Below are 25,605 nucleotides of genomic sequence, written 5' to 3' on the forward strand. Positions count from 1 at the left end.
TCCCTTTATTTACATGGCAGTTTATGTCTGATTAGCTGTCTTCCTTCTCATATGGCATACATTCAGCAAGAGAAGGCTTTTAAGTACACCGGGATTAGAATATTTAGGATATATAATCAAAGCCTCAACCCAACCCCAAAATTTGACTAATAGGATTGTTGTGGAAATAGGTTCTAAACGTTGAGACATTCATAAGAGTTTTGGGTGATATGGGGCATATCGACACTCCAGTAATTTATATAGAGCAAGGATTTTTTACAGGTGAAGTATTTTTGCTCCATATTTCCCAATCCCAACCCAACCCTCCCTCCTCAGGCTAGCTTACAATTTTATATTTTCAAATGGGCTTTAAAGTGACATTTTGAGGCGTTGACTCGCTGTACTCAAAGTGTGGATTCCTCATGTGACTCTAAACCAGTTTTAAGCAGTTTGTCTCATCTGATTACGAAAATGATACACCCTCTCACTCCCTCTGACGTTTTTGGTTAAGGTAACAACATGGTCACTGGATTACAATAAGTGAAGCCACAATAGCTGCTGGATTCTTCAAGGTTTCACATTTAAAAAAAAAAAGAAAAGAAAAAGAAAGAAATTCACTTTCCTGTACAGCATATGTATAGATATTTATATTCATATATATTTATATATAGGCGGGGTAGAGTATTGCAGAATTATATTGCATGTGTTAATCAATAAACCTGGACAAAAACAAGCAAGTATACAGTATGGGTTGTTCACAAATGGTTCCTTTTGATAAAGCTCAGACTATTTAACCACCTTTGCCTTCAGGGTTACAATCAGTATGCTGACATAACAACAGACCACTTCCCAGATGTTTCGTGAAGCGGGCCGGTGCCATTGCCAGCACATCAAACCAATCATGCTTGACAAAGCAGTGTAGAGAGTGTGCGAGTCCATTCTCTTTGAAAATATAACGTAACCAAAACATACCAACAAACTCACGCACACAAACTTACACCCACATATATACATACACACAAACCAAATATATGGCTTCTAACGTTGAATCAAGGCAGTTAAATAAATGGCATTTTCTTCTATGTTTCTTTTTTAGTTGATACAGACACAACCAGACTTTGTGTTCAAGCTCAACTTTGGTTTGGATAGATACAATGAAGATAATATCCTTCCGTACTTTTTTCATTAACTATTTACACATCGATGTAAGATCGACCAGCGGTCTAAAACACTAATTTCACTACTATTTGAAACAATATGAAGAGCAATGTGTTCTTTTGCTACGACAGCTTATACAGAAAAATTACACCCAAAACACTTGTTGAACGCTTAAAATGTCATTGTCATTTGACCTCAAGTCCCTGATTTTCATTTTTAAGTCCAGCTCCTGCTAGATTGCATTGCATGGATTCTACACAGTATGCAACAGTTACATTAATTATACTTTTCTCCATATCTTTACAGTAAAGACAGCAATATAGGTGTTTGGAAGCAGAGTGTAAGGGGTGATACTAAGACTAAAGGTGCTGGCACAGTAGACTAGACCAGTTCAACCTTAGTTATACTAGTTTAATTGTATAGACTCCTCCTAGCCGTAGTGTCACAAGACTTGAGCTGCTCTTTTCCTTCTGTTGACACCAGCACACAGTGCATCCAGAGGGAATGACTGGTGGCGTGGGCGGTAGCTGATTGGTCAGTAAGCAGGCTGACAGATCAGCCGGACTGACCTAAAACAAACATTTAGATTCTCCTACAAAAAAGGCCTCTCTCCTGAACTCTACCAGGGTCACAAGTTGGAAGACAGCCGGGATCTGGCAGAGTCTAGCTCTGGAAGGCTGACAATTGAATCTTTCTTGGGAACTCCAGAGTCTGGAGGTCCTGATCCAGCAGCCGCCGCCGCTGCCCCCGTTCCAGCAGGCCCGCCAGGAGGAGGTGTGGAGGCAAAGGCCACCCTCTGTGGAGCTCCCGCTGATCTCCCCACCCCCGAGGGCCCTGGCAGGCTGGGATGGAGGGGTTGAGGGGGGCCGATGGAGGTGTTGGAGGTGCGGGTGGACGGCGGAGGGCTGGGCGCTGCGGAAGCAGCTTGTGGTGTTCCCTCCTGGGGGAGTGAAGGCTGCGAGGCAGACAGGGCGCGGGCATTCTGGCTCAAGCTGCCTGTATGGAGGGAGTGGGTGCTCTTGTGTGAGGCAGGCCTCTGCTGGGTCTGTGTGGGGCTGGGTGCATGGTGCTGTACTAGGGACAGCTGGGACCCAGAGGGTCCTGCGGCCCCCATGTACTGGAAGGTCCGTCCCGAAGCTGCGAGCGGGCTTTGGACAGGCGGACTGGAGATCGCAGAGCCAAAGGCCCCTCCGAGTCCCAGAGGGGGCTGAGACTGAAGAGGAGACATGGAGACCGGACTGGACAGGTTCTGCATCACCTGGAACCTTCGCACCATACGAGGAGACTGCAGAGTCCCCGGACCCACCAAGGGGCTCGCCATCTGGGGGCAGAAGCTCATGGCCACAGCCTGCTGAAGGGTGGCGATGGCCGAGCCACCCTGCGGCTGGCCTGGAGGAGCAAAGATACCGCCGATGGAGGGGGTCATGGACATGGCACGAGGCCGCTGCAGGTCCACCAGCTTCACCATTTCACGGTCATACTTGACAATCTCCTGGATCATCTCATTCTCCCGGTTGTTGAAGACACCAGAGTTGAGGTCATGCTGAACCTTGTGCATCAGGATCGAGTTCTTTTTACCTGTATTAAGTGGAAAAAATTGATTATTAAAGAAAGAGAAGAGAGATACAAGTGGAAATAAGAAGACAGGACAGGGAGGACAAAAAAAGAGAGCAAAACACAAATATGTGGAAATGGTAGGATTGAGAGGAAGGAGAACAGATAGATATAGATATAGTATGTGATGTCCTTCAAACCAGGTACATCCTCTAGCCAGGAAAAAGGCCTGAGGAAAACGGATGTTTCACTCTGTCCCCTCATCTATTGTTACAGTGTCCTGTGTCGTTCTGAGGGAACAGCGCAGCTCATTTTACTGCCTATTTCAACGTTCTGCAAACTTTTACGGAGTTGTTTTCAGTACATGCGTTACTTTCAGAGCACTTTCATGTGATAAAATTACCATCATTGGAGGAAGAGATGCATTAGCAAACTATTGTATGCCTCCTAAATTAACTCTGCTGTGAATAATATCCTGTGTTTTTGGAAAGGAGCAGTACCTATGCGGTCTAGACGGTCAATGGCAACCGTCTCAAAGGCTCGCCTCATCATGGGATATTCCTCTAGCACCTCATTGAAGTTGTCAACAGACAGGGAGTAGAGTCGACAGTAAGTCTCTGCTCGCACGCTGGCTGTGCGCCGACCCCGCGTCAACAAACAGATTTCTGAAATAGGGAAAGAGTTCCAGCTTTAAAAAAACTCATCAAAAATTAAAATACCAAAACATGACTTTCCATAATAAAACACAAACACAGGGTTCTGCATTGCCACCGTTTTAGTAGCAAATGGTCCCCAAAACAAATTAAGTGCATAGAAAGTTGAAAAAGGAGCATGTGCAATTTGAGATTCAAGGTAGGGATTAGGATTTTTAGTCATTTTCACAGACAATAATGCTAAATTTGTTTCCTGTGCTCCTTAATTTTCCAGTTAAAGAACACATGTGTTCCTTGGTAAAAACGGCACCTCAGTGCTTTTAAACAAACAGCAGAAAACCATGTGGAATCCGCAAACTGTAGCCTACCTCCAAAATATGAGCCATCAGACAGTTTCATTCCCAGGGTCCCCTTGGTGATGACGTTGCAGACTCCATGCTGGATGAAGTACATTTTCTTCCCAATGGTTCCCTCCCTGATTATGTAATCGTGCGGCTGGAATACCTCAAAGCGCAGCTTGGTCAGCATGGCCGTCACAAAGTTTGGCTCAGCGTTGGCAAACAGTGGCATGGACGCCACCAGCTTGCGGCAGTTGAAGTTGACAATTTCCTAACAATGGAAACATATATAAAGTTTTTTGTGTATGTGGGGTATACAAGAACAGAGAAATTTGCGATTAATAAGCAAATAAGCAAAAAAGCATCTATACAGGTGATTATCATTGTGTCCGCCTGCACTTGCATGCAAAAAGTGTGTTGAGAGACAAAAACATCAAAGTTCATCTTGTTATAAATTGCAAATATACCCTAAAAATGTATCAAAATATACTAAAGACAAAGGTTAAAAAGTATGTATTTATACATTTTGTATTTTGCACATCGTTGAAATTAAGATCTCAGTGTTAATGTACAAAAGTATCGGAACAGTATCCTACCTTTATAAAATTACATGATTCCATAATTAAAAACATATGTGGAATTCTTGTTGAAGTACTGTGTGTGTGTGTGTGTGTGTGTGTGTGTGTGTGTGTGTGTGTGTGTGCCCTACCTCTCTGAGAGGTTCGTTGAGTTCTTCCAGGATGCTCTCCTCATCAAACATCTTGCCCTGGTATCTGTGCTCATAATAGTCATGGATTTTCTGTCGGAAGTCAGCCGGCAGCTTATGGAAGGACATGTACTGCTCCACTTGTTTGTACTGGGAAGGAGTGGGGAGTGGGTTTGAGAAGGATAATGATCCATTAATGCGGGGCATGTAATGATTGAAACACAGAGTGAAACTGTCATTAACCAACAGTCAGCATGTTCACCACCACATTATAAAGCAATAAATAAAAGATTATCCCAGTGGCATAACCGCTCTCATCCACCCACCTTTTCCTTTAAAACACTAAGTAGGTGCTTACACCAGTTTAATAGCACAAGGGATCAGATCATGTGTATTGATATGTATACACATATCTTTCTTTATATATCTAATAATTTTAATAATACATTGCTATATACATATATCTAAATATGCATACATGTGTTTTTGATAGATAGACATCAACTAGCATCATCTAAACAGAGATATTCAAACAAGCAATCAGCAAAATACAGTAGGCATTTTACATATAACCTTGATGCTATTTTGTTTACAGTTGATTTGGTTTTTGAAATACACTTTTTTATATCTACAATTGGGAAAACAATCAACAGATGGATACAGCTAATCAATGACAAACAACCAGATATCATTCTTGGGATGATGCAACAGTTGTACCAATGGTACTTCCAATGTGTCAACGCTCTACAACAACACCAAACAGTGTAATACACGCCCTTCAGCTGTCAACTGAGATGAACACACTCACCCCTTTGATCAATGAGACCTGGAAGTTAATCAATGCCAGATCAATGGGATGTGAAGGCTGCTACACAGCAACCACACAAACAACCAGCCTCTGTTGTTGAGATATGCTAATCACAATCCATCCAAAGTGACCACTGAGGAACCAAGCACATCAAAATGTACTCCATTAAGTCCCATTCAGCAGACTGCTGTCCAGCCCGGCTCTGTCCTGCATGGCCGGGCCGCAGACAGGGAGAGATAGATGTGGTAGTAAAAGCAGCAGACAGTAAACTGTTGAGAGATAGAGCGATTTCTCCTTGTACTTTGCTGTCAGATTGTGTGCAATTCAACCCACGTCAAAAGGAAAGCTTCATAAGACCGCAGCTCAGCCCGGCACCTATGAAGCTGTCCAAAACACAACTTTGAGAGGCACTGTGACAGCTCAGCGGGCTAAAGCGCAGACCGTGTACTCACAATTTCGGGGATCCGAGGCAGTCGTATTTCATACTGTGTCTGTCCCGTTGGTCCTTCAACTCTCCACCATACACTCTCTGATAAAGAATGAACACCAGAAAACTGATATTAACTGGCATCCACTGGCAATTGGCTTACAATGGCTTCAGCATGGTAGCCTGGAGGTAGTGAGACCGTCCCATAACAGGTTCATTTCCTTCTACATCTAATAATCAACAGCCATATGTCCTGCCAAAGAGTCCCTGAGCAAGACATTAAACTGAACCTGCTCACTCACTGCAAGTCACTCTGGATAAGAGCATCAGCTAAATGACTAAATTCTAAATTGCTTACACTCGGAGACAGACAGACTGGCCCTTTGTCTTTCCCAGAAAGAGACACACTTGGCAATCACTCATGCATTTCCAATTGAGCATAACAATACACACACACACACACACACATACACACACACACACACACACACACACACACACACACACACAGAATCCCAGTCTCAAACCATACAACAAAAGGTCATTTGATCTTTGCAGCACAGGACAATAAAATCCTCACTTTCCCCAGCGGCATCGTACAAACACAGAGCTCGTAAAGAGACAGATTCATGATGACAGTATTTTAAACTCGTGTGTTAAAGACGACGAGCGATCAAGTAACCTTACTCTCATTCCATCACAGAGCTAATATGGCATTTGCACCTGAAATACCAGACTAAACAGGCCCCATCGTGAGTAGAATTTCACATAACTGGCAACACTGCATTAGCAAGAAAATGATTTAAAGTACAGTATTGACTGTAGGCTTAATGCTATCCCACTGAGTGTTAAGCTTATACCTATACTGTTGGTGTAGTGGTCATGTACAGCAGAAGAGAGTTGGGTATACTATGACCCCACATTACTGTGTGTCATCACTATGCTCAGAAAAAGTGCTGGGTATTTCTGACTGATACCTGCATATACCGTACCTTCATCTACACCAGTGGTTCTCAACCTGGGGGTTGGTATCCCCCAGGGGGTTTATGATCATGTTTATTTTTCAAATTTGTCTGTAATTTTTGCTTTTTTCTTGTGAAATGCTGAATAGTTTTATACCTCTAGGCCTCCTCAGATAATTCATCAAATTCAAAAACTTGGGAAAATGATTCTTTGAACTGTTGGTTGAACTGTTCATGGCTCTGCATATGCAGCCTGTGATGAAGTCGTGAGTAGGCATCACTTTGTTTTAAGGGGTCACAAGCCAAAAAAGGTGGAGAACCACTGATCTACACTACCGATTTCACCCACTAGTTGACAAACCCACAACGAAGCTTCTCCACTGAGAGGCCATATGTCATAAACATGACCATAAATAAACAAATCATTTTAAAAAAACCCGTGAATTATTCAATGGCCATGTAAAGCAATGTCTCCTGGGTGAACGGAGCTCCGCCGCTCTGATGGAGTTACGCAACACATCGCCTCACCTGCATGAGCGGCTCTGCTCTCTGACACCTGCAGATGGAGCGCGGCCTGAAGAGCCGACCCCGTGTCACAACTCCTCACCCTATGTGTCAGAGCCATCGCCGCCGCCGCGCTGAGAGCCGGTGAGCCTTTCACTGAATAAGAAAGTGCTGATTCTGAGGAAATTGCAGGTGTGGGTATAGTCACGTACCGAGGGGGAACCTTACATCCCCCACAGAGATGTAGCGCCTGAGCCGAGGAGTGACTCAGGTCAGACGTCAAACTCATTCAGGTGGATTGCGGCTCTTGTGAGTTGGAAAGAATGAGGCAGCAAAAGACTATCTGATTGGCTTGAGGTGGCGGCATTTAACGACCTGCCTTTGAGAGGCGTGTCGCAGCGTGCCGTATTGATCGGCGCCGGGCCTACCTGACAACTCTCCAGTGTCATTGAGGGAGAGGGAGCGAGCGCTCGGCCAGTGCGTCACGACGCCCAGAGGGGACTGACAAACACCCAAATGAGAGTGAAAATGACATCCATTCTCAGTGTCACTTTGATGACAGTGTATGCGGCAGCAAAATGCTCCTCTGACATTTTGTCATCTAAACTGCTGTTTTGTGGACTCATTGCAGTGTGTGATTCTTCATTCAAAGCTAAATTTATCAAAAGTGTTTTGTCTTTCACTTTGATTGCATTTTTCCTCTTTTATACTGTTCCTACATAACCATCGCCCCTTTCCTATCCTTTCCTTTCCTTTCCTTTCCTTTCCCTTCCTTTTCCTTTCCTCTCCTCCTTTCCTACTCTTTTCCTTTCCTTCCTACTCCTCCTCTCCTTCGTCCTACAACCTCTCGCCTCTCCATGAGAAATTCTAATTCGGGTTCATCCCAAACGACCATGTGGATGTATAATTCATTCACTTCATTCCCGGCTAAATCGGCTCATTACATTATAAAGCACATTCACCAAAGAGAAGAAAATCAGATAGCGCAGAGCCGGAGCTTGTCTTGTCTGTCTTAAATTCAGAGATGTGTACAGAGGGAGGAACAACACAGTGTGGGGCCTCACACAGTGCAAAGTCTCAGAAAATGAAACGGAGCCTCTGCAGAAACACTGGAGATCTTAAAACTCAGTCAAAGAGAGAGAAGGCCAAAGGACACTGACTCATATGGGTTTGTGTATCGCTCACATTTCTGCCAGAGCCAGTGAATATCTTTTGGCACAACTTAAGAGAGTTTGTTTTGTCTAAACCCTGGTGGAGGAATCTCTTGGGCGACTATCGCTGCGAAGTCAGCCTCAGTCTGGATAATGGGAGTGATCAGTGACAAGGCGTCTGGCTGAGAGAAGACAGATTGCTGTTGTGGATGACGGCAGCAGCAAGAAGAGGGAGAGGAGGAGGAGGAGGAGGAGGAGGAGGAGGAGGAGGAGGAGGCGAAGGTGGAAAACAATCTTGTATCCTGTGGCACGTCATGTCAGGCAGCTTGGACTGCGGTCTGATTGGACTGCTGTCTGATCTGTCTCATTCAGTCCCGCTGACTGGATTTACTATCTCAGCTCTTACAACTGCAAGGGTGTAGGGCTGATTGGACAGAAACACACCTGCTGAAGCCATTAAGAGGTGTGGTGGTTGTATATTTTTAGACTTATACACTACCAGTCAAACGTTCGGACACACCTGATTGAATGTACTATGATTTTCATGATCTTAAAGCCATTTTGATCTAAAGGCTTATGCTTAAATGCTTGAAATTTGTTTTTTAGACAAATATAAATAATGAAGTTGATTCCTGTGTATGAATTTCTTTCCAAAGCGTTTGCCTTTCCATCAAGGCAAAGGGTGGCTACTTTAAAGAATCTAAAATATAACATAGTTTTGATTTTTTTGGGTCACTGCATAATTTAATTTGTGTTATTCATAGTTTTGATGTCTCTATTATTCTAAAATGTGAAAAATAGTAAACATACAGAAAAATGTGTGTGTCCAAACTTTTGACTGGTAGTGTATGTCTAATCTACTGTCTGTTGTATGTCTTGGCTGCTCCTTTGCACTGTATATACAGTAGGTCTTTCTGCCCTTGTACCATGTGTCAGTTTGTACTGTAGACTCATAGGTCTCTGCACCAAGGCCACCAAGACACATTTCTGGACATTTATTCTGCATGGAAAATGGAAGTGATTCTGATGCAGATATTACAGTTGAGCTGACATGGAAACCTCCACACAGTGGTGCACTTCTGCCAGCTTGACCCACAACTCGGGCTGCAACAGAATATGCCGGCAGACTTGTTTTGCTACTCTCCAAATGATAAAAATGTCACACACAGTCCTATCTGGAGGCATGGCGAATTCACTCAGCAGCATCAGCATCAGCCTCGCTGGCGTGGCTGGCACTTTCTGCTCCGGATGTTTTTTAATAAACACGTCTTCAGCTCAAATACTAATCCATGCAGAGCGGCAGAAAAAATTCATAGCAGCAAAAAAAAAAAAAAAAATCTGACAAGCGATCAGAAAAGGGTTCTGGAAATGCACTTGCCTGTCCTCAGCAAAAATATATAAATTCTGGAACAGGGTGAAGACGCATTAGACATGGGCCTGTTTTTAGATGTGAGTAAATACACAGAGGCATACAGTATATTCGATAAACCTCTCTTCAGGTTTACTCATTGTGAATGGACTTCTGACGTAGAGACTGATCATATTGATGTCTGACTGTTACTTTTCAATTTGTCCCTAACTTGAGGAAAATAGGCCTACTAGTCACTACTATCAAACGGGTATTATAAGATATTAGTTTTGTGTCAGTATTCAGTTTGTTTCCACCTTTCCATGTGGTGTGAATTCGACAGGACTTTTATATCAGTGGTAAAAACATATTATATCCGTGGCCTAACAGCTCAGTAAAACCAGCCTCTACCATCAATAACAGGAGAGCAGGGGAGGGGGGGGCTGAGGAATGGTATCTTCCTTGGACAGGTTGTATCCATTCCTCATGGACATAAGACACAATGGGTTTCTCCCAAGGCTTTTAACACCAGTGAGTCCAGGGCACACAGTAAAACGAACAGCACCAATGAACCATCAGCCTGCTGGAGCTCTAACAGAGGGGAAATACAAGTCAATAGACATCTATAAACCATTTATCGGACACATTTTACACCCGAACATGCAACTGTTCATTCAGCCCCTCAGATGAAAAAAACCTAAGGCAGGTTTGACAAAACGCAAGCCAGACAAAAGGCCAGCGCAGTCAAATGTACACGCTGCAAAATATCCAGAATCATTGTCCAGATATCTTGCAGTGCACCAAGACTTGTGTAGACAGCAAGCCCCCTCTGTCTCCCACAGGTTTCCCCTCCCCCTCACTTTACTCCCTGTAGCAGCCAGTTAGCACTGCACCTCTCAAGGACACAACCACCAGAGAGAGGGATAGACAGAGAGAGAGAGAGAGAGAGAGAGAGAGAGAGCATGGGAGGGGAGGGGAGAGATAAAGGCAAGAGTGAGATAGGAGATAAAGCAGAGAGACAAATCAGGAAGCGATATTTAAGAGACGGAGAGAGACGCGAAAAGGGGGGAATAGGATGATGCAAGAAGGGCAGTTAGAGAGGCATACAGGATGAGACAGAGTGAGTGAGGCCAGCGGAAAGAGAGAGTGGGGAGAGGGAAAGAGCCATTGACAGAGAGAGAGAGAGAGAGAGGGAGAGAGGCAGCCATGGTTGCTTACGTCACCTTCAGGACGACATTGGCAGGACACACAGGTCTGCTGCCTCATCAATTCTACCGCTGCCCAAGGGGACATCATATCTCACACACACACACACACACACGCACACACACACACACTCTCTATGTCTCTTTCTCTCTCTCTCTCCCACATCTGCCCCCCCCCCCCACATACACCCAGCCCCCGGCGACGTGGCTCTACCTGGCCGAACACACCCGCAGCCTCTGATTGGCTGCTGAGAGCCAGCAACACTCCCCCTGCTCCCCAGCCAGCGAGACTCTGCTTGGAAACAGAGAGGCTGTGCTGTTAGCGCTACAGCCACTGCTGCAGCGCTGCTCAACAATGCTCCGCTCCCCAAACCTGCTCCAGCACATATTTACCTGATATTCACAGGAAAATACCATCTAATGACAATCGAGCTGTCATGCTAAAATATTAGCACTTTAACAAAACCCAGTAATGTTTTGTGATGAAGGTCATATTGCAAAGGATACTGTTCTGGTGTGACTTGATGCAACAAGACATCCAATTCTATATGTCACACATTTTGAGACATTTTATAAATTCATATTCACGATATTCAAGTCCTCCATTGTGCTTAAATGCATGTATGATGATGTATGATAGTCACCATTTAGTCAGCAGCAAATATCTCAATGTTGTCAATGATATTCAAATTTGAGAAACTAGATGAGCGTGCGTCAGACGAGGAACAGAGAGAGAGAGAGAGAGATAAAGTGATAAAATGTGTTTGTTAATGGCTTGGACAACTGTTCTGTTGTGTTGTCAGAAAGAGTCAAGCACCTTGACTGCTGGAAGAGTTAGAGAAAGAAGCAAAGAGAGGAAAGTGTTGAGAAAGTGGGATGGAGGCGTTTGTTTTAGTGAGGCTCCTCACCTTTTCCTGATACTGCCGTCTAGAGGAGTCCAGGGACTGGATGAGAGCAGTGGCATGGCCAATGAAAACAGCATAGCAAGTAGCTCCTACAATCATACTCAGCATGGTGAGCCAGATATCTGAGAGGCTCTCCGGAGCCTGCCGGCCATAACCGATGCACAGCATGTGGCTCATCGCCTTGAACACCGCAAAGGAGTACAGCTCAGACCAGGTATCGTTCTGTGAAAAGAGAAAAAAAGGGAGGAAGGGGGTGTGGAGGTAAACAAACAGTTAAAGTCATCAGATGTTACATAAAAGACATGTTTTGAGGGAAAGTCAGCGGGAGAGAGTAGGGAGCCAGCAGAAAAGCTTTGGGGACAGCAGGGTCAGGGAACAGCACTTGTATAAATGAGAACTCCAGGGACAGAGTTGCATTAGAAAGTAAGAGAGAGGAACAGGAAACGACATCAGGGGAATCCTGTGAGGCCTAATCAGTAAGGTAGAGACGGTTTGGAAATGATTTCCTCAGAGAGAAATGATAATGAGAGGCCATTAAATATGCCCTTTCAGAGGCACTGCCATATGAATAGGAATCTGCTATAAGCAGTGACAGCCCGGCTCCAGTCACCAGGCTGCTTGTGTTAAGTTTCATGAAGCAGCATTACTCAGATTGCAACTTAGAAAACGTCAAGAGACATTAGTCATATTCTTAGATCACTTTGAGAACATCTCTCACACTTTACTTTAGAATCGGTGCTCCGTATATTTTCTTAATTGAAAATAGTGGCCCAATGTTCTTACACTCTCTGGCTACTTGCCAAAACTCTCTCCTCCACAAATGAGGGGGGCGAGGGATCAGAACAAGCTCAATTAATCCGATACGTTTATCTCCCATCCTTCCTTTGTTCCTTCTTTTCTTTCCTCAGTACTGATTTGTGGCTGCTGTGACCCCCGCCTGAACAGAGTACCGATAGAAGTTAATTCAAGATAGAGCCAAAAGTGGGGAATGAAGCATACTTTCTATTGGTCTTTAACTAATCTACCATAAGAACACAGAGTCTAGTCTATAATAACAGCACAGCCACAGTCCAGGGAAATTATGATGTTAAAAGAGCGCCCGAAAACCTCTTAGAGTCTGTTTTGGAGAGAATATAAAACCAACATTTTCCATCATACCCTCGCCCCCCCACCTCCATCCCTCCTCTCTCAATTACCATTTGTGGCAGGCCACACAGAGGTTACAGTCTGCACACAGGTAGCAGAGACAATCCACACTATCCTGTCTCAAGTTACAACCCATTGAAATACATTAGCAATTTATTTAGCAGTAGCAGTTTATTTGCTATTATAAGATAGACTAATATAAAACAGGCTATTCTTTGCATGGCTTATTCCAAATAAGTGAATTAGCCTCTCCATAATGTATGCATACAAACATTAACATTATGCTAACAAAGATGGTTATGTATAAGTATAAATTATTGAGTTGCACAATAGGTCTTCAGCATATAGAGCTACAGGTACAATAGAGTATCACACTGTTACTACATACAATGCCATAATGGTTTGTTATCATCCGAGATACAACATTAAAGGGTCGTAGCGATAGAAGAACTCTCTCTCCGTCAGGAGTAGGGGAAAATGAAGACTCCAAAAATAAATATAGCTCCACCAAGTGGGCTCTGGCTAAATGGTGTATGTGAAAACAGAAAGAGAAACAGTGGAGTGAAACAGATTGAATAATAGATGAACGATGAGCACTTTGATTCTGAAATAGCACAGGCGAGAGAGAGAGGGAGAGAGAGAGAGAGGGAGAGAGGGAGAGAGGGAGAGAGGAGGGGAGAGAGAGACTGTGAGAGAGAGAGAGAGAGAGAGAGAGAGAGGGAGAGAGGGAGAGAGAGACTGTGAGAGAGAGAGAGCGAGCTAGAATGTGAGAATGAGTGTGTGTGTATGTGTGTGTGTGTGTGTGTGTGTGTGTGTGTGTGTATATGAGAGAGAGAGAGACAGACAGAGAGAGAGAGAGACTCCATGTCCTCATAAGTCTCAGCAACCCTCCCAAGAGATTTTGGATTGGGAACTATCCATTTCTTTGTTGGTAATCACCGTCTCCATTAGCTGCAGATAGTAGATTTGAAGTTAGCTGATAACACAGGGGAACCTGAACTTTTGGGGGCTTAAATTTGCCACCCGGTGTCCTAAAATGCCTCTCATTATATGTGAATTTCACCGGCCAATTTAACTCTTGAGCATCCAAACAGAATGATCACATACAAGTTATGTACCTGCCAAAGTGGCCACCAGAACCTACCAGCCAAAGTCTGAATTTACCAGCATTTGGCTTGTGGCTAGTGTTAATTTCAAGAACAATAAAGAGAAGTTAAGTACACCCGAAGACCTTAATAAAAGCTGAACTTTTGCCCCGCTACCAGTCTCATCAGTTTACACCTCTCTGCACCAAGGGGTCAAGGACATAGGATTGATAGGTGCAGGGATGGAGGAGAGGACAGAGGAAGGGAGAGGGAGATAATGGAAAATGGAGTGATGACACACTGAATGACCGTGGATAGGTGTGTCTGACGGCCGGTAAGCTGGACAAATATCAACAGATAATAGTCACACATGTAACAAATCTTCTGGCTCGGCCCTGTCACACACCTACCGGTTCAGTTTACAAAGGCTTATCTGAATTTACAGTGCAGTCTGCTCTCTCTCTCGCTCCCTCTCCCTCTCTTTTTCTTCCTCTCCCATCTCTCTCTTTGTCTCCATCTCCCCCTCTCTCTGCCTCAGTGCTCCTGGTCTCTTTATGTTCTGTAGGGTGGGCAGTGAAATATATGTGTTTAATCTGGGAGTGGAGGGCAAGGCATCCTCTTGCCCAGGCCCTTTCACTTTAAGCCCTGAAAGAGAAGTGGCATATTCTATCCATCAAACATGAATGCCATCTGATGGCTGTCTGGACTGGTTTGAATGGTTTGGATGGGCTTGTACAGCTAATCATAGGAATTTAGACCCTGATAGATGCGTAATCTGTGATTACTCACAACACACTTTGATTACGCTCTTGTACGTTTCCATATTCCTTCAACTTACCCAGTTGGAAGCACAGGCAACACTTATTTTCAACATGTTGATACAACATAGCGGGCTCATTCTGAACAAAATATCTAAATTCCCCTGGGACTGAGATGATCCCATCCTTTTCTCACCTCTCTTCTGAAACAAACACCACCTAATATCTAATCCATTTACAGAGGTCTGACAGCAGCTTTCACTTTTCATCTTTATACACTGTTATGGGCCTAGTGAGTAGTTCAAATCAAATTTGCTCTGTCCAGCAGTGGACCTCTAATGCTGTTTGTCCAAACTAGGTTCAGTGAGTAAATAAAGTGATTTAAGACCATACATAGTGATTACCGGATTATGTTCTCCAAGTGAACAAGCCTGTGTAGTGCAAAACCCCCTCTTGCTGATGGCAGTGGGGGAGACAGGAGATAGGGCATCTCTGTGATGTGGATGCAGTAGGGGGTTGGGTACACAAACAGTTGTAATTACAGAGTTGAAACCGTACACCCTGTGTGTGTCAGTTAGCGGTGCTGTCACTATTATTACCCATTCGCCTCTGTGCTCCACTCACGCACAGCCACCAAACCGCACCGTACCACGGACATTAACTGTGTGGCTGACGGGGGAACAGCACAGGGCCACCTAATGCTAAAAACACATAAAATGAAATGAATGGATAGAAGTTGTGGTGTGCTGTAAAAACAACATATACCCCCTGAGGCATTGTAACTTCTATTGAATCCAATTACTGGCTTGCGGATGTCACCCAGAGTTACAGAGTGTTCTCAACGCCCTCCATGGGTCCCGCCTGTGGGCCTGCGGACCACCAGCGCATACAGCGGCCTCTGTAGGGTGCTAGGCTTGATGGATGGCCTGGCTGCAACACAGTAGCTAATGTTACGAGTTGTCAGCCACTCAATAGGGGGGGTGGTCTCAGGTGGCTGTAGGCAGCCTGTACCACGCCAGAATAGCCCTTTAGTTTGGGAGTGACGGCTCTCTGGAGACTGACTGTCCTTGATTATACAGAGGGGGAGAGGAATGGAGGAGTCAGTGGCCTGCCAGACTACCTCACTGCCTGTCAGCCCTTGACTTCACCATCCTGGACTTCAGACTCCGCACTGTACACAGAACAAGGTTGCAGCCACTCTTCTGTGTGTCTAGAAGCGTATAAAAGCCGACCTGTCAGGATTTCTTGAAGTTGCGGTTGGAGTGATTATAGTGCTTGGCAGGGAAGGTCGGGACGGTTTATGAAATTTGACATTATACATACAGGAAGCGACAAACGGAGAGGCTGAGCTGTTCAGAGACTCACACCGGAGCAGGTGTGTCCACTAACCCCAAGGCTCTGACTCCCAGCCTAGGCTTTGATCCATCATCTCCTGCCTCTCATCGCATCATTCAACTCTTCGCCTTCCTCTGAAATACACATACACCTCTCAGTGTAACAAGTAAAACCCAGTGTTGAATCTACTCTATCTTTGCACAAAAATAATAGGTACTATAATCTATAAGCACACAACTATAAAAACAAAATAGCACCAGTACTATAGTAGTCACAAAGAGGAATTCCTTCCCCTTTAACAACATGGGAGAAAGGACATTTATTCTCAACACAATGTTAACTTGTTTGAGCTGGAATTACTTAAGTAAGGCAATTAAAATAAAAAGCAACTGCTGTCATCTGGCATCCAGGAAATATTTTCAAATAGGAAATTTACAAGTTGTCATGGCAGGCCCTGACGATGTCGGGGAGCAGAACCCAATCCATTTAAAACCTCATTTGGACCGGTGCCTTGTGGCTGAGCCAGCTTAGTCTCCCCTCACCCAGTAAAAGGCTGGGCTGACAGATAGACCTATAAACAACCAGCTTTTATCTCCCTGAGAGAGATGTGGCAACAAAGAGCCCAGCTGCCCAGCCACATTCCCCCCCATCCCTCTGTTTTCCCCTTTTATCTTCCCTGTCATCGCCCCACCATGGCGAGGAAGAGGGATCTGGAGGTGTGCTTAAATCTCTCTTTTCTGCCCGTTTCTTTTTCATTTATATCCTCAGGTCTCTGTGTCTGGCACACTGGCTGAATGCTATTACAGAAGACTTATAAATGAGCAATTTTATTGATTTACTAATTTAAAACACTGATTTTTCATCCTAAATCCATGATAGTACAATTGTGATAGACGTTACTTAGGCTAATGATGGTTCTCGGAATAGTGGAGTGTACAGTTTTGAAAATGGACCTATTGATCCAATCTATATGTATATCTATTACCGCTAAGCTTAATGACCCTGCATTTAGTATGTCCAGGACCCATATTTATTATGTCTGACCCACAGAATTTAGTCTTGATTTTAAGCATGAACAATTCTCTCCCAAAGCTAGAAATAATAGAGCCTATACATTCTCCTGATGTTATCCTGGAGGGCAATAACTGGAATTAATTTTGTGACAACAAAGGTGATTTGATGGGAATATGAGCCCATTTTCTGGTCTATGTATCTTCCCAATTAAATAAAGCTCATTTAGATGTAACAGTTCAAACAAACACACACTGAATCAAGGCTTTCCTCTACTGATGGCATAATTTACTAGAGCATTGGTTTCTCGTTTCGAGTTTTTCGGTTTTGGGAAAGAGTTTATCATGGTCACAAAATATTGATTGTTTAGTTTTCTGATGATGGTCAGACACTTCAATCAATATTTTGTGACCATGGTTAGCTCTTTCCCAATCAACTCAGACTGTAGAAAATAGGGATAATAGATGCAAATTCAGTATAAGGGTGAATTTTTGCATAGACACATACCACCATCTTGTTGAGGGACACCCAGCAGTCGGAGGGGAAGTCCTGCAGCATGGGAACCAGGAACTGTAGGCAGCCGTCCCAGTGACACAGCAACAGCATCATACCAATCAGGTTAAAGATTCGCATCACCGCACTGGCAAGGTCATAGGTCATATGGAAGATCTGGAACAAGACGAGGAAACACCACAGGGAGGAGAGTTAAAACAGTGAGAGGGAATATGGAAAAGAAAGAACACTTCATGCTGTAGTTACATTTCAGTGAACATTGCTTTTATATGCGAAGACTGTTTTTTAGTTTCTGTTATCTCTACTTCGTCAAATGCTTAAGAACTGTTTAGGAATTCATTTCACAGTGCCAGAGACAGGATTTGGAGTTGGCCATCCGGTCAGTAACACAGCCTGGACGTCTTTCCCTTGGATTATACCAAGCTTGATTAATGAATAGGGGAGACAGGTTCCCATCAGTCCCCAATCAAACACAGCAGGAACAGGCGAGACATTTGTTACAGAGAGACACAAGGCATCAATCAGAGCTCTGACACGCACACGCAGCCTAGTCACACGCACAAAACACTCACGCAAGCCTGCAGGCACACTAACAAGACAGACACGCCAACACACACACACACACACACACACACACACACACACACAGAGTGATGGACAGGGAACCATCATGATCCTTAACAACTGATAGTCTATGTCGTCTCACACATCAATCATCCTCAGTCATAGGACAGTCACTTAAGCCAACCATCTATCACTGGACTCACTTCAACAAACTCTTTGTTGCCAATTAACAATTTGATGGTTGTTTAAATATCATAATGATCTGTACAACATCTCAATCTATTAGAAATCAGAATTTTTCTCCACAATAACAACAGCCGAGCCTCTTGTAGGAAAGTCTGATAGAGTCTACTATGAAGGAATGTCTTCAAGATGAGAAATGGGTCATTTCTTACTCAGTGCAACTGAGGGAGAGGTGATACTCTGTGATATGTGATATATCTTGGTGAGGAATGGGATTGGACATGAATCACACGTGCTGATCTTTCTAAATGCCACTTTAACCTTTATGGGATTTTCACAGTCGGTTTGTATCAATCGGCAAGTAACAAAATACTGTAATTTGTCAGATCTGTTCATCGAGGATAGATAGGAGAAAGTCTAAAGGTGAAGCCTCGTGATCACTGCAGTACAATGGATGGAGGTGTTCAGCACCTTGGACAGCACCATGCAAGTTACTGGAACTTTACAGTATAAGATAGAGATCCTTGCTCATCCAAATATAAACTGAAGACTGATTATGTAAAAGAATGGAGGAGGGAAGGAAGGCATCAGAGGTTTTTGAACTGGGCATCAGGAGGTCCATCTGCCTATGTCAGTGTCTCTTTAACTCTAGACCACATCTCAGCCCTCATCCTCCATGCATGCCAAGTATCACTTCCCATCATGCACCACTGTGTGTGTGTGTGTGTGTGTGTATGGGTGTGCGTGTATATCACATCATGTCTCCAGAAATCCAATTATCCAAAGGTCAAGTGAGCAGCCGGGCCCCACTGCGCAGCTCACCACTGCAAAATGCCAACACCAGCCTGCCAATACTGGCATAAGCGAAAAGTCGAGTGATCTCATCACACCGTTGGACCTCCTGTCTCCCAGGCCGCTCTCCTTGATGTGAGAAAGGAGTCCAAGGAGAGACTGGAGCAGGGGCCCAACGCAGTGCGTCCAACACAGAGAACACAGAGAGTGAATCAAAACGGGGCGGGCAGGGAGCAAATGGACAGAGATCAGTCCAGAAGGAGCAGATTCTACCTAGCAACAGCGCCCACCGCCACATTCAAAGACTCCCAGTCAGACCCCTGAGGGAACGCCTGCTCGCCTAACCTCTCCAATGCTTTTAAATGAACAATTAGCCTGATATAAAATCGCACACAACAGGCCCCTGGTGTTGCACATTATCACCATCCTCTACCCCACCTGCTCCTCCTCTGGCGCCTTAATTGATTAATAGTGTTTGCCCTGGTAATAGCCTGCTTATCAGACCGTCCGATGCCGCCTGTGGGACTAGCGGGTCAGGCGAGGAGACGGGGGGAGATGACAATTACAGTAATTAGAATGCAAAGTTTGCTAAAGCTTACGCATCCCGCCAATATTATACAGTTCTCACCAGGAAGCAGGTGAGAACATTAACATCCAGGCTCCAGGCCCAGGAGGGCGGGCCACTCGGAGCAGAGCGGCTCACAGACAGAGAGGCAGACTGTTGGCTTGGTCACCGGCCAACATCGGCATATTGGAGGGAAATCGGTGACCTTGCATCACAATCTAGCCAGATACCTGTGTGCCTACGAGTCCTACGTGTGTGTGACTAGAGTCAATATAATCGCAATACAAAGGTATGATCTTAGGGACAGATGAGCCACTTTATAGCCTCCTTCTGGCACTGACCCCTCCCTTCCGGATAATAGATTAAGGGAAGTTGTCAGGTCATAATGTGGAACTATTTCATTGATGTCATTGATTAATGGGTTCTCTGTCACTTAACTGTAATCTAGTGCAGCCTATACTCCTTTCTTATATACTAAAATTTTTCCTTTTTTCTTTCTTATGTATTATATTGTTAAATAATCTTGTAATTGTGCAAAAAAATATATAGATAGCACTTGATGGTGTGATCATGTGATGTGGATTCAAGTCATGTAATTTGGACCCGTGTCTTTTTAAACACCTGTGATGTATTGGTGCAATCAGTAAGCGAACCTGAGGAAGCAACAAGCGAAATGCATTGTTCACTCCTTTTATAAGCCTATTTTTCAAATGCTATAAGAAAAATAAAGAGGTGATTATATTGTCGCAAAGCCTCACAGTGTGCGGTTTGATAATTTCTTAAAGTAGAGTCAATACAATATTTACTAAGGGACTGTTATGTGTCAGTAAAGCATGTGCTCTTACCTCTTCCCATTGGTGGATGTAGCGTATTAGTCTGGAGAGCCTCAGCAGCCTCAGAAGGCTCAAGATCTTGGTGAAGCGGACGATCCTCAGGGCCCGGGCCGTCTTGTACACCTCCGAGTCGATCCCTTTCTCCACAATGAGGAAGATATAATCCACGGGGATGGAGGAGACAAAGTCCACAATGAACCAAGTCTTTAGGTACTTCTTCTTGATGGTTTTAGGGTCCAAAATGATGTCCGAGTTGTCCTCGATGATGATTCCAGTGCGAAAGTTGAGGACCAGGTCCATGAGGAAGAAGGTGTCGGAGACCACGTTGAAGATGATCCAGGGTGTGGTGGTCTCGTCCTTGAAGAAGGTGATGCCCACAGGGATGATGATCAGGTTGCCCACCATAAACAGCAGCATTGTGAAATCCCAGTAGAACCTGATAGGCATGGATGTGTGTGTGGGTGCGTGCGTACGTGGCAGTGTGTTTGTGTGTGTTTAGAAGTGTGTGTGTGTGTGCGTGTGTGTGTGTGTGTGTGTGGAGTACAGGAGGGGGAAAAGGGGGAGGGGAAGGAGACAAAAATAGAGTCAGATAAGAAAAGGGAGTTGCTGTGGAAAACCGATAGGCACAAGAGACTTCCTAATTCAAGGCAGGAAAGTGTAAACGAACTGCAGGATCCTGCCTGAACAAGCAGAGTATAATGAGCGAGAGCAATCACTTCTTCAAGATTAAATTATATACAGATGAAGGCATTATTATGAGATGAGAGTCACGCATTTCAGTATAATCATTGGTTATAAACCATTTCTCTAATTATCATAGTGAATACAATGAAGAAATCATATTGTTGTCATTAGAAATCTGAGTGTTTATTTGTGTAAAACAAAGAAAAAAAAACATGAAATAAATATGGCTAATGGGTTGTTTCTTTTTCTAAGGTTGGACTTATGTGATTTCTATGACTGATTGAACCAAATTTGCTCTCCAAGCTGCATTTTCAAGGTTTTGATGCTTCTAAAAACAAAATCCATGGGAGTTTCATCCGACTTTCTAACCCAAAGACTAAATTTGGAGCTCAAACCGGCCAAAACAACCTTGTAGTGTACATCCCCGTGTTGTGAGGCTAGGCCAGTCCATATTGTCAGCAGTGACGGCAGGGGCGGAGTGGGACAGGCAGATCAAAGTAGTGAGGTCTGAGGCCGTCAGAGGAATCTCTGCAGGACAGGTGCAGCGCTGAGTCATTACACTGCGACTTATGCAACAAGCTCTGACTCCACTCCACGGCGGCACTAACCTCCCCGCTGATAACGTCTGAAGCAACTTTGCTATTTCACTATACAGCAATTAGCATATTGAATCATGGGGGACGAGCAGCTGTATCTCTCTGTAGGAGTTTGCGTGGTTAAAAAGTCTCCAAAGTGGCTTGTCGTCACACATTACGTTTCTACTGTTGAATATGTCTCAAGTTTAGCTCTATAGTCTCCTGACTCGGCGTTATGTTATACAAATGGGCCAAACATGAATAGGGATGCAGGGGGGGTGAAGGCAGCGGTCCAACGCGCGTGCAGACTCTACTCTGAATTAGACAGGAGCTGTCCACTCGGTGTGGTGCTGAATCCACCGTCTAGCCAGAGAGTAACCTACTAATTTTCTGACCCACAAATTCATTTCAATGGGCTCGTAAACACTAGATAAATGCATCTCGAACAAAAGGCGTATGCTAATTCACCACAATAAACCTGGGCCATGTGAATGTTCTTGAATGGGAGATTATCCCTAAAATATGTGTGTGGCAAAAATAGACGAACATGGTCCTGTTTGGTTGTCGGGGTTTGAGCCGTGATAAACAGAGCGCATCCGTCATTAAAATGCAGGATCCGGGGAGTCGTACAGGCGGATATGTCTCCAGTGAGCATGCTTGAGGTTTTTCGCACACTTGGCTCAAGGTGACATTCCGTTACTGAGTGCATCACACACACACACATACATCCTGTCAGCACGGGGCTTGTCGCAGAGCATAGCCTACTACGACGAACAATTACCCGATCTTTAAATAACCGCATTTTAAATAGCCCGAATCAGCGTTAGAGCGTTATCCTTTTGTTAACTGTGAGCACACTGCAACGAAAAGTCGAGATGAATTAGCAGGCCAGGCTTGTTGAGCATCCCAGACATGCTACAGACTGGAACCGGATTTGTTTACAACCTTGAAAGGACACTCTTTTCTACAGTCAAAACGCCTGACAACAGGTTGTTTTTGAGATTATGGCAACACGTTTCAGTGCATACATTTAAATCCATATTGATTCAAGAATAAGGCATGGGGTCAATAACCAGTAGCCTATAGCCTAACAATGGGCATGCATGTGTTCTCAATCACAGTGGTCACCTTATATAAAGTAAGTTGTAGGTGCTAGTGAGGCCCGTGCCCCTCATGACTTTCAACGTGCAACCAATGGTAGTCCCAGCTCTTACCTGAAATCGCTGTAAGGGTGGATAATCCAATTTCCAGCTGATTTAACCCTCTCCTGCTCCCTCTCCACTGCTTTTTGACTACCATACATGCGTAAGGAGAATTTGTTAACTCCAGGCTGCAGCATACTACTAAACTGCCGCTGCATGAAGCTGGCTTGGCTGCCCTGAGGTTCCGCATCGTCGGCGGCCACAATCTGGGGTCCATCCTCCGGCTTCTGGAAAGTGACAGAGTTTCTGGGTTGCTGGGTCTGAGTCTGAGTTGGGCCATGAAGTGAGGAGGAGGCTTTCCGGCTCGGTGCGTTAGAGAAGGACACCTTGGAGTCCTTTTTCTCGGGGACACCGGTGGACACAGGGGTAACGCCGGGGTTTGCGCTCTCTCCTCCCTGCCCCCCGGTCAGGGACCCGCCTGGTGTGATCGAGCCGTCCATGCTGGCGGTGGTCGAGTTACAGGCTCCTCGCTTGGCGCTCCCTCCGTCCTCGGCCCTCCCCGACCCTCCTGTCTGCTTCTCCTGCTTGGAGATGATTGAGCGCAGGCTCCCGGTACCCGAGTCCCTCCTGCATTCTCCGTTTTTGTTGCATTTCATGCTGGAAATGGGAGCGACACTGTTGCAACCATCACCCGCTGTCGCGTTTAAAACCTCTACCGCGACCGCTGATCCGGACGCATCCGCCCCAGATGCTCTGCTGGTCTCGCCACGCTGGGCAGCATCGCCCGGACAGGGTGTCTGGGTCTCGGTAGCTCTGGAGGCAGCAGTGGGCCGTGGGGCGGCAGCAGCGTCCTCTGTGTGCGCAAGGCAGGGCTCCTTGTTGGAGTTCCTCCTGGAAGCCGTGGACGCGGACGCGGCTCCCCCTCCTGGCGTAAAGTTCTTCATCCTGATACTGCCGCCTCCTCCACCTCCGCCGCCGCTGCCGCTCCCCCCGGCTCGGCGCAACCGCGGGTGCTGAAACTTGGACTCCTCTTCCCCGTCCTCTGTCTCGTCCATCACGACGTTGCTGGCCCCACCGGGCTGCTTAGCGCTCGGTGCGCCGGCAGAAACCGAGTCCAGACAGTTCTTGCTGCTGTTGCTTCTTGTGCATTTGGACGCGGCAGATTTGGGTGCGCTGATGTGGCTACATCCACTGCCGCCCGCCGCCTTCTTTTTCATGGTGGCAGCAGACGCCGGTGAAACCTCATTCCTGTCCATGACATTGAGCATATCAAATTTTGCCTCCAATTATCTTTGGAGAAAACCAATCAGAGATAGAGGGGAGATGGAGAGAAAGAGAGAGAGGGAGAGAGAGAGAAAAAAACAGAGAGGAACAGAGGGAGGGGTGGACGTGACTTCTTTGCAAACTACTGCGCTTATACTCTGGAGTCATGGTGTCACCGACGCTTAAATATTAAACTAATAAGCTATTCGACTGCGCCCAAAATCATTAAACTACTGCATGCTCTTAATTCATTTTAAATGATTTTACAGCCGAGGCCTCTCACTCATGACCTAAAACTTGATTAGCCTCAGCATGCTCTATTCACATCATCACACGGAAACAGACGCTTATCATGCTGTCAATCACGATACATGATAATATAACATGATATCAAAAGCGTAATTGCCACGTGTTAATGAAAGCGCAAATGATGTCATAGCCTATCTTTTAGAGGGTGTTTTCAATGACAACCTCTCCGAAATGATGTTACCCACAGTTGATGTGCAGCGCGCTCTACTGGCCTTACAGATCGAGTGCAGCAAGTGTGCCATTAAAGTGAAATTAATTCTGAGTCTGACTGGTCATTATCATTGTTGTGACTAATATCATAACAGCAGATAGGGTGTATAATCTCTTAAGCGGTGGAGCGATCAATTGGCGTAACATGTAGTGTCCAAGTTTGTCACAAGCAGCATCAGAATAACAAGAAAGAAGCAGCAGCAGACCAGTAATACATTTGGTAAACTATTGGCCTGCTTCTTTCAGCAGGAGACCAAACCAAACTGCTAAAGCATTCAGAGGCAGGGCGCCTAGCCAACTATTACATAATCTATGCAGATAGATGCTACCATATAATATGACCTACAACAGTGGTCAACCGTGTGCTGTATTCATCTATTGCACACACTGACATTAGGATGCAGTCAAGCTCAGCTGAGGACGCAGGGTCAGCATTACTGATTACTCAGCGCTCTATTCTCCTAAAATGCATAAAACAAGGGCTGCTGCCACATGCATAGATTGAGTCTGTAGTCCTAAGAAATGTATTGCAGAGTAATGCAGAAAGGAAATACAGGGCTATAGGCTGAATCCACACACTGGCCCAAGATGCTGAACACTATTCCCACATTAGGGATATGGGCCGAGAGAATCAGGAGCGCTCTACAGAGGAGATAAAGTAGCTAGCCTATTTTCTTTGATCTAGTTCTGGTTCAGTCTAATTTTGGTCACACATATAGGATAGCTTATGGTGTAATGGATGTGAATCATAGGTTTTCTTTTCTCATCCATTAAGACCATGTCTGTCTTCAACCTGTTGGAGCCTACATGTCTAAACACACACACACACACACACACACACACACACACACACACACAGATATCTAACAATGGCATTTCACATGCAGTACATTTTCTGAATAACATGCAAAAATATAAAGGTTGTCACTCACTGAATTT

General features: G+C 45.0%; 1 protein-coding gene across 1 annotated transcript; it reads right to left on the bottom strand.

Annotated features, from left to right (window-relative positions):
- Positions 1 to 1,765: 1,765 nt before the first annotated feature.
- LOC139911960 (potassium/sodium hyperpolarization-activated cyclic nucleotide-gated channel 2) lies at positions 1,766 to 24,152 on the bottom strand. The gene is made up of 8 exons (XM_071899594.1): positions 22,957 to 24,152; positions 20,496 to 20,919; positions 17,541 to 17,702; positions 11,702 to 11,920; positions 4,392 to 4,538; positions 3,713 to 3,953; positions 3,192 to 3,356; positions 1,766 to 2,715 (listed from the first exon to the last, which is right to left on the bottom strand). The coding sequence occupies exons 1-8, from the start codon at positions 24,150 to 24,152 to the stop codon at positions 1,766 to 1,768; spliced, it is 3,504 nt and encodes a 1,167-aa protein (XP_071755695.1).
- Between the last annotated feature and the right edge of the window lie 1,453 nt (positions 24,153 to 25,605).

This window comes from Centroberyx gerrardi, chromosome 13, assembly GCF_048128805.1.
Source record: "Centroberyx gerrardi isolate f3 chromosome 13, fCenGer3.hap1.cur.20231027, whole genome shotgun sequence".
NCBI lineage: Eukaryota > Metazoa > Chordata > Actinopteri > Beryciformes > Berycidae > Centroberyx > Centroberyx gerrardi.

Excerpts from the sequence above, each read along its gene's own strand:
- LOC139911960 (XM_071899594.1), bottom strand. The coding sequence starts at position 24,152 with ATGCTCAATGTCATGGACAGGAATGAGGTTTCACCGGCGTCTGCTGCC. Across the intron at positions 11,921-17,540 it reads TGTCCCTCAACAAGATGGTG|AACGATACCTGGTCTGAGCT; the intron begins GTATGTGTCTAT and ends CTCTTTTCACAG. Across the intron at positions 3,357-3,712 it reads TGATGGCTCATATTTTGGAG|AAATCTGTTTGTTGACGCGG; the intron begins GTAGGCTACAGT and ends TCCCTATTTCAG.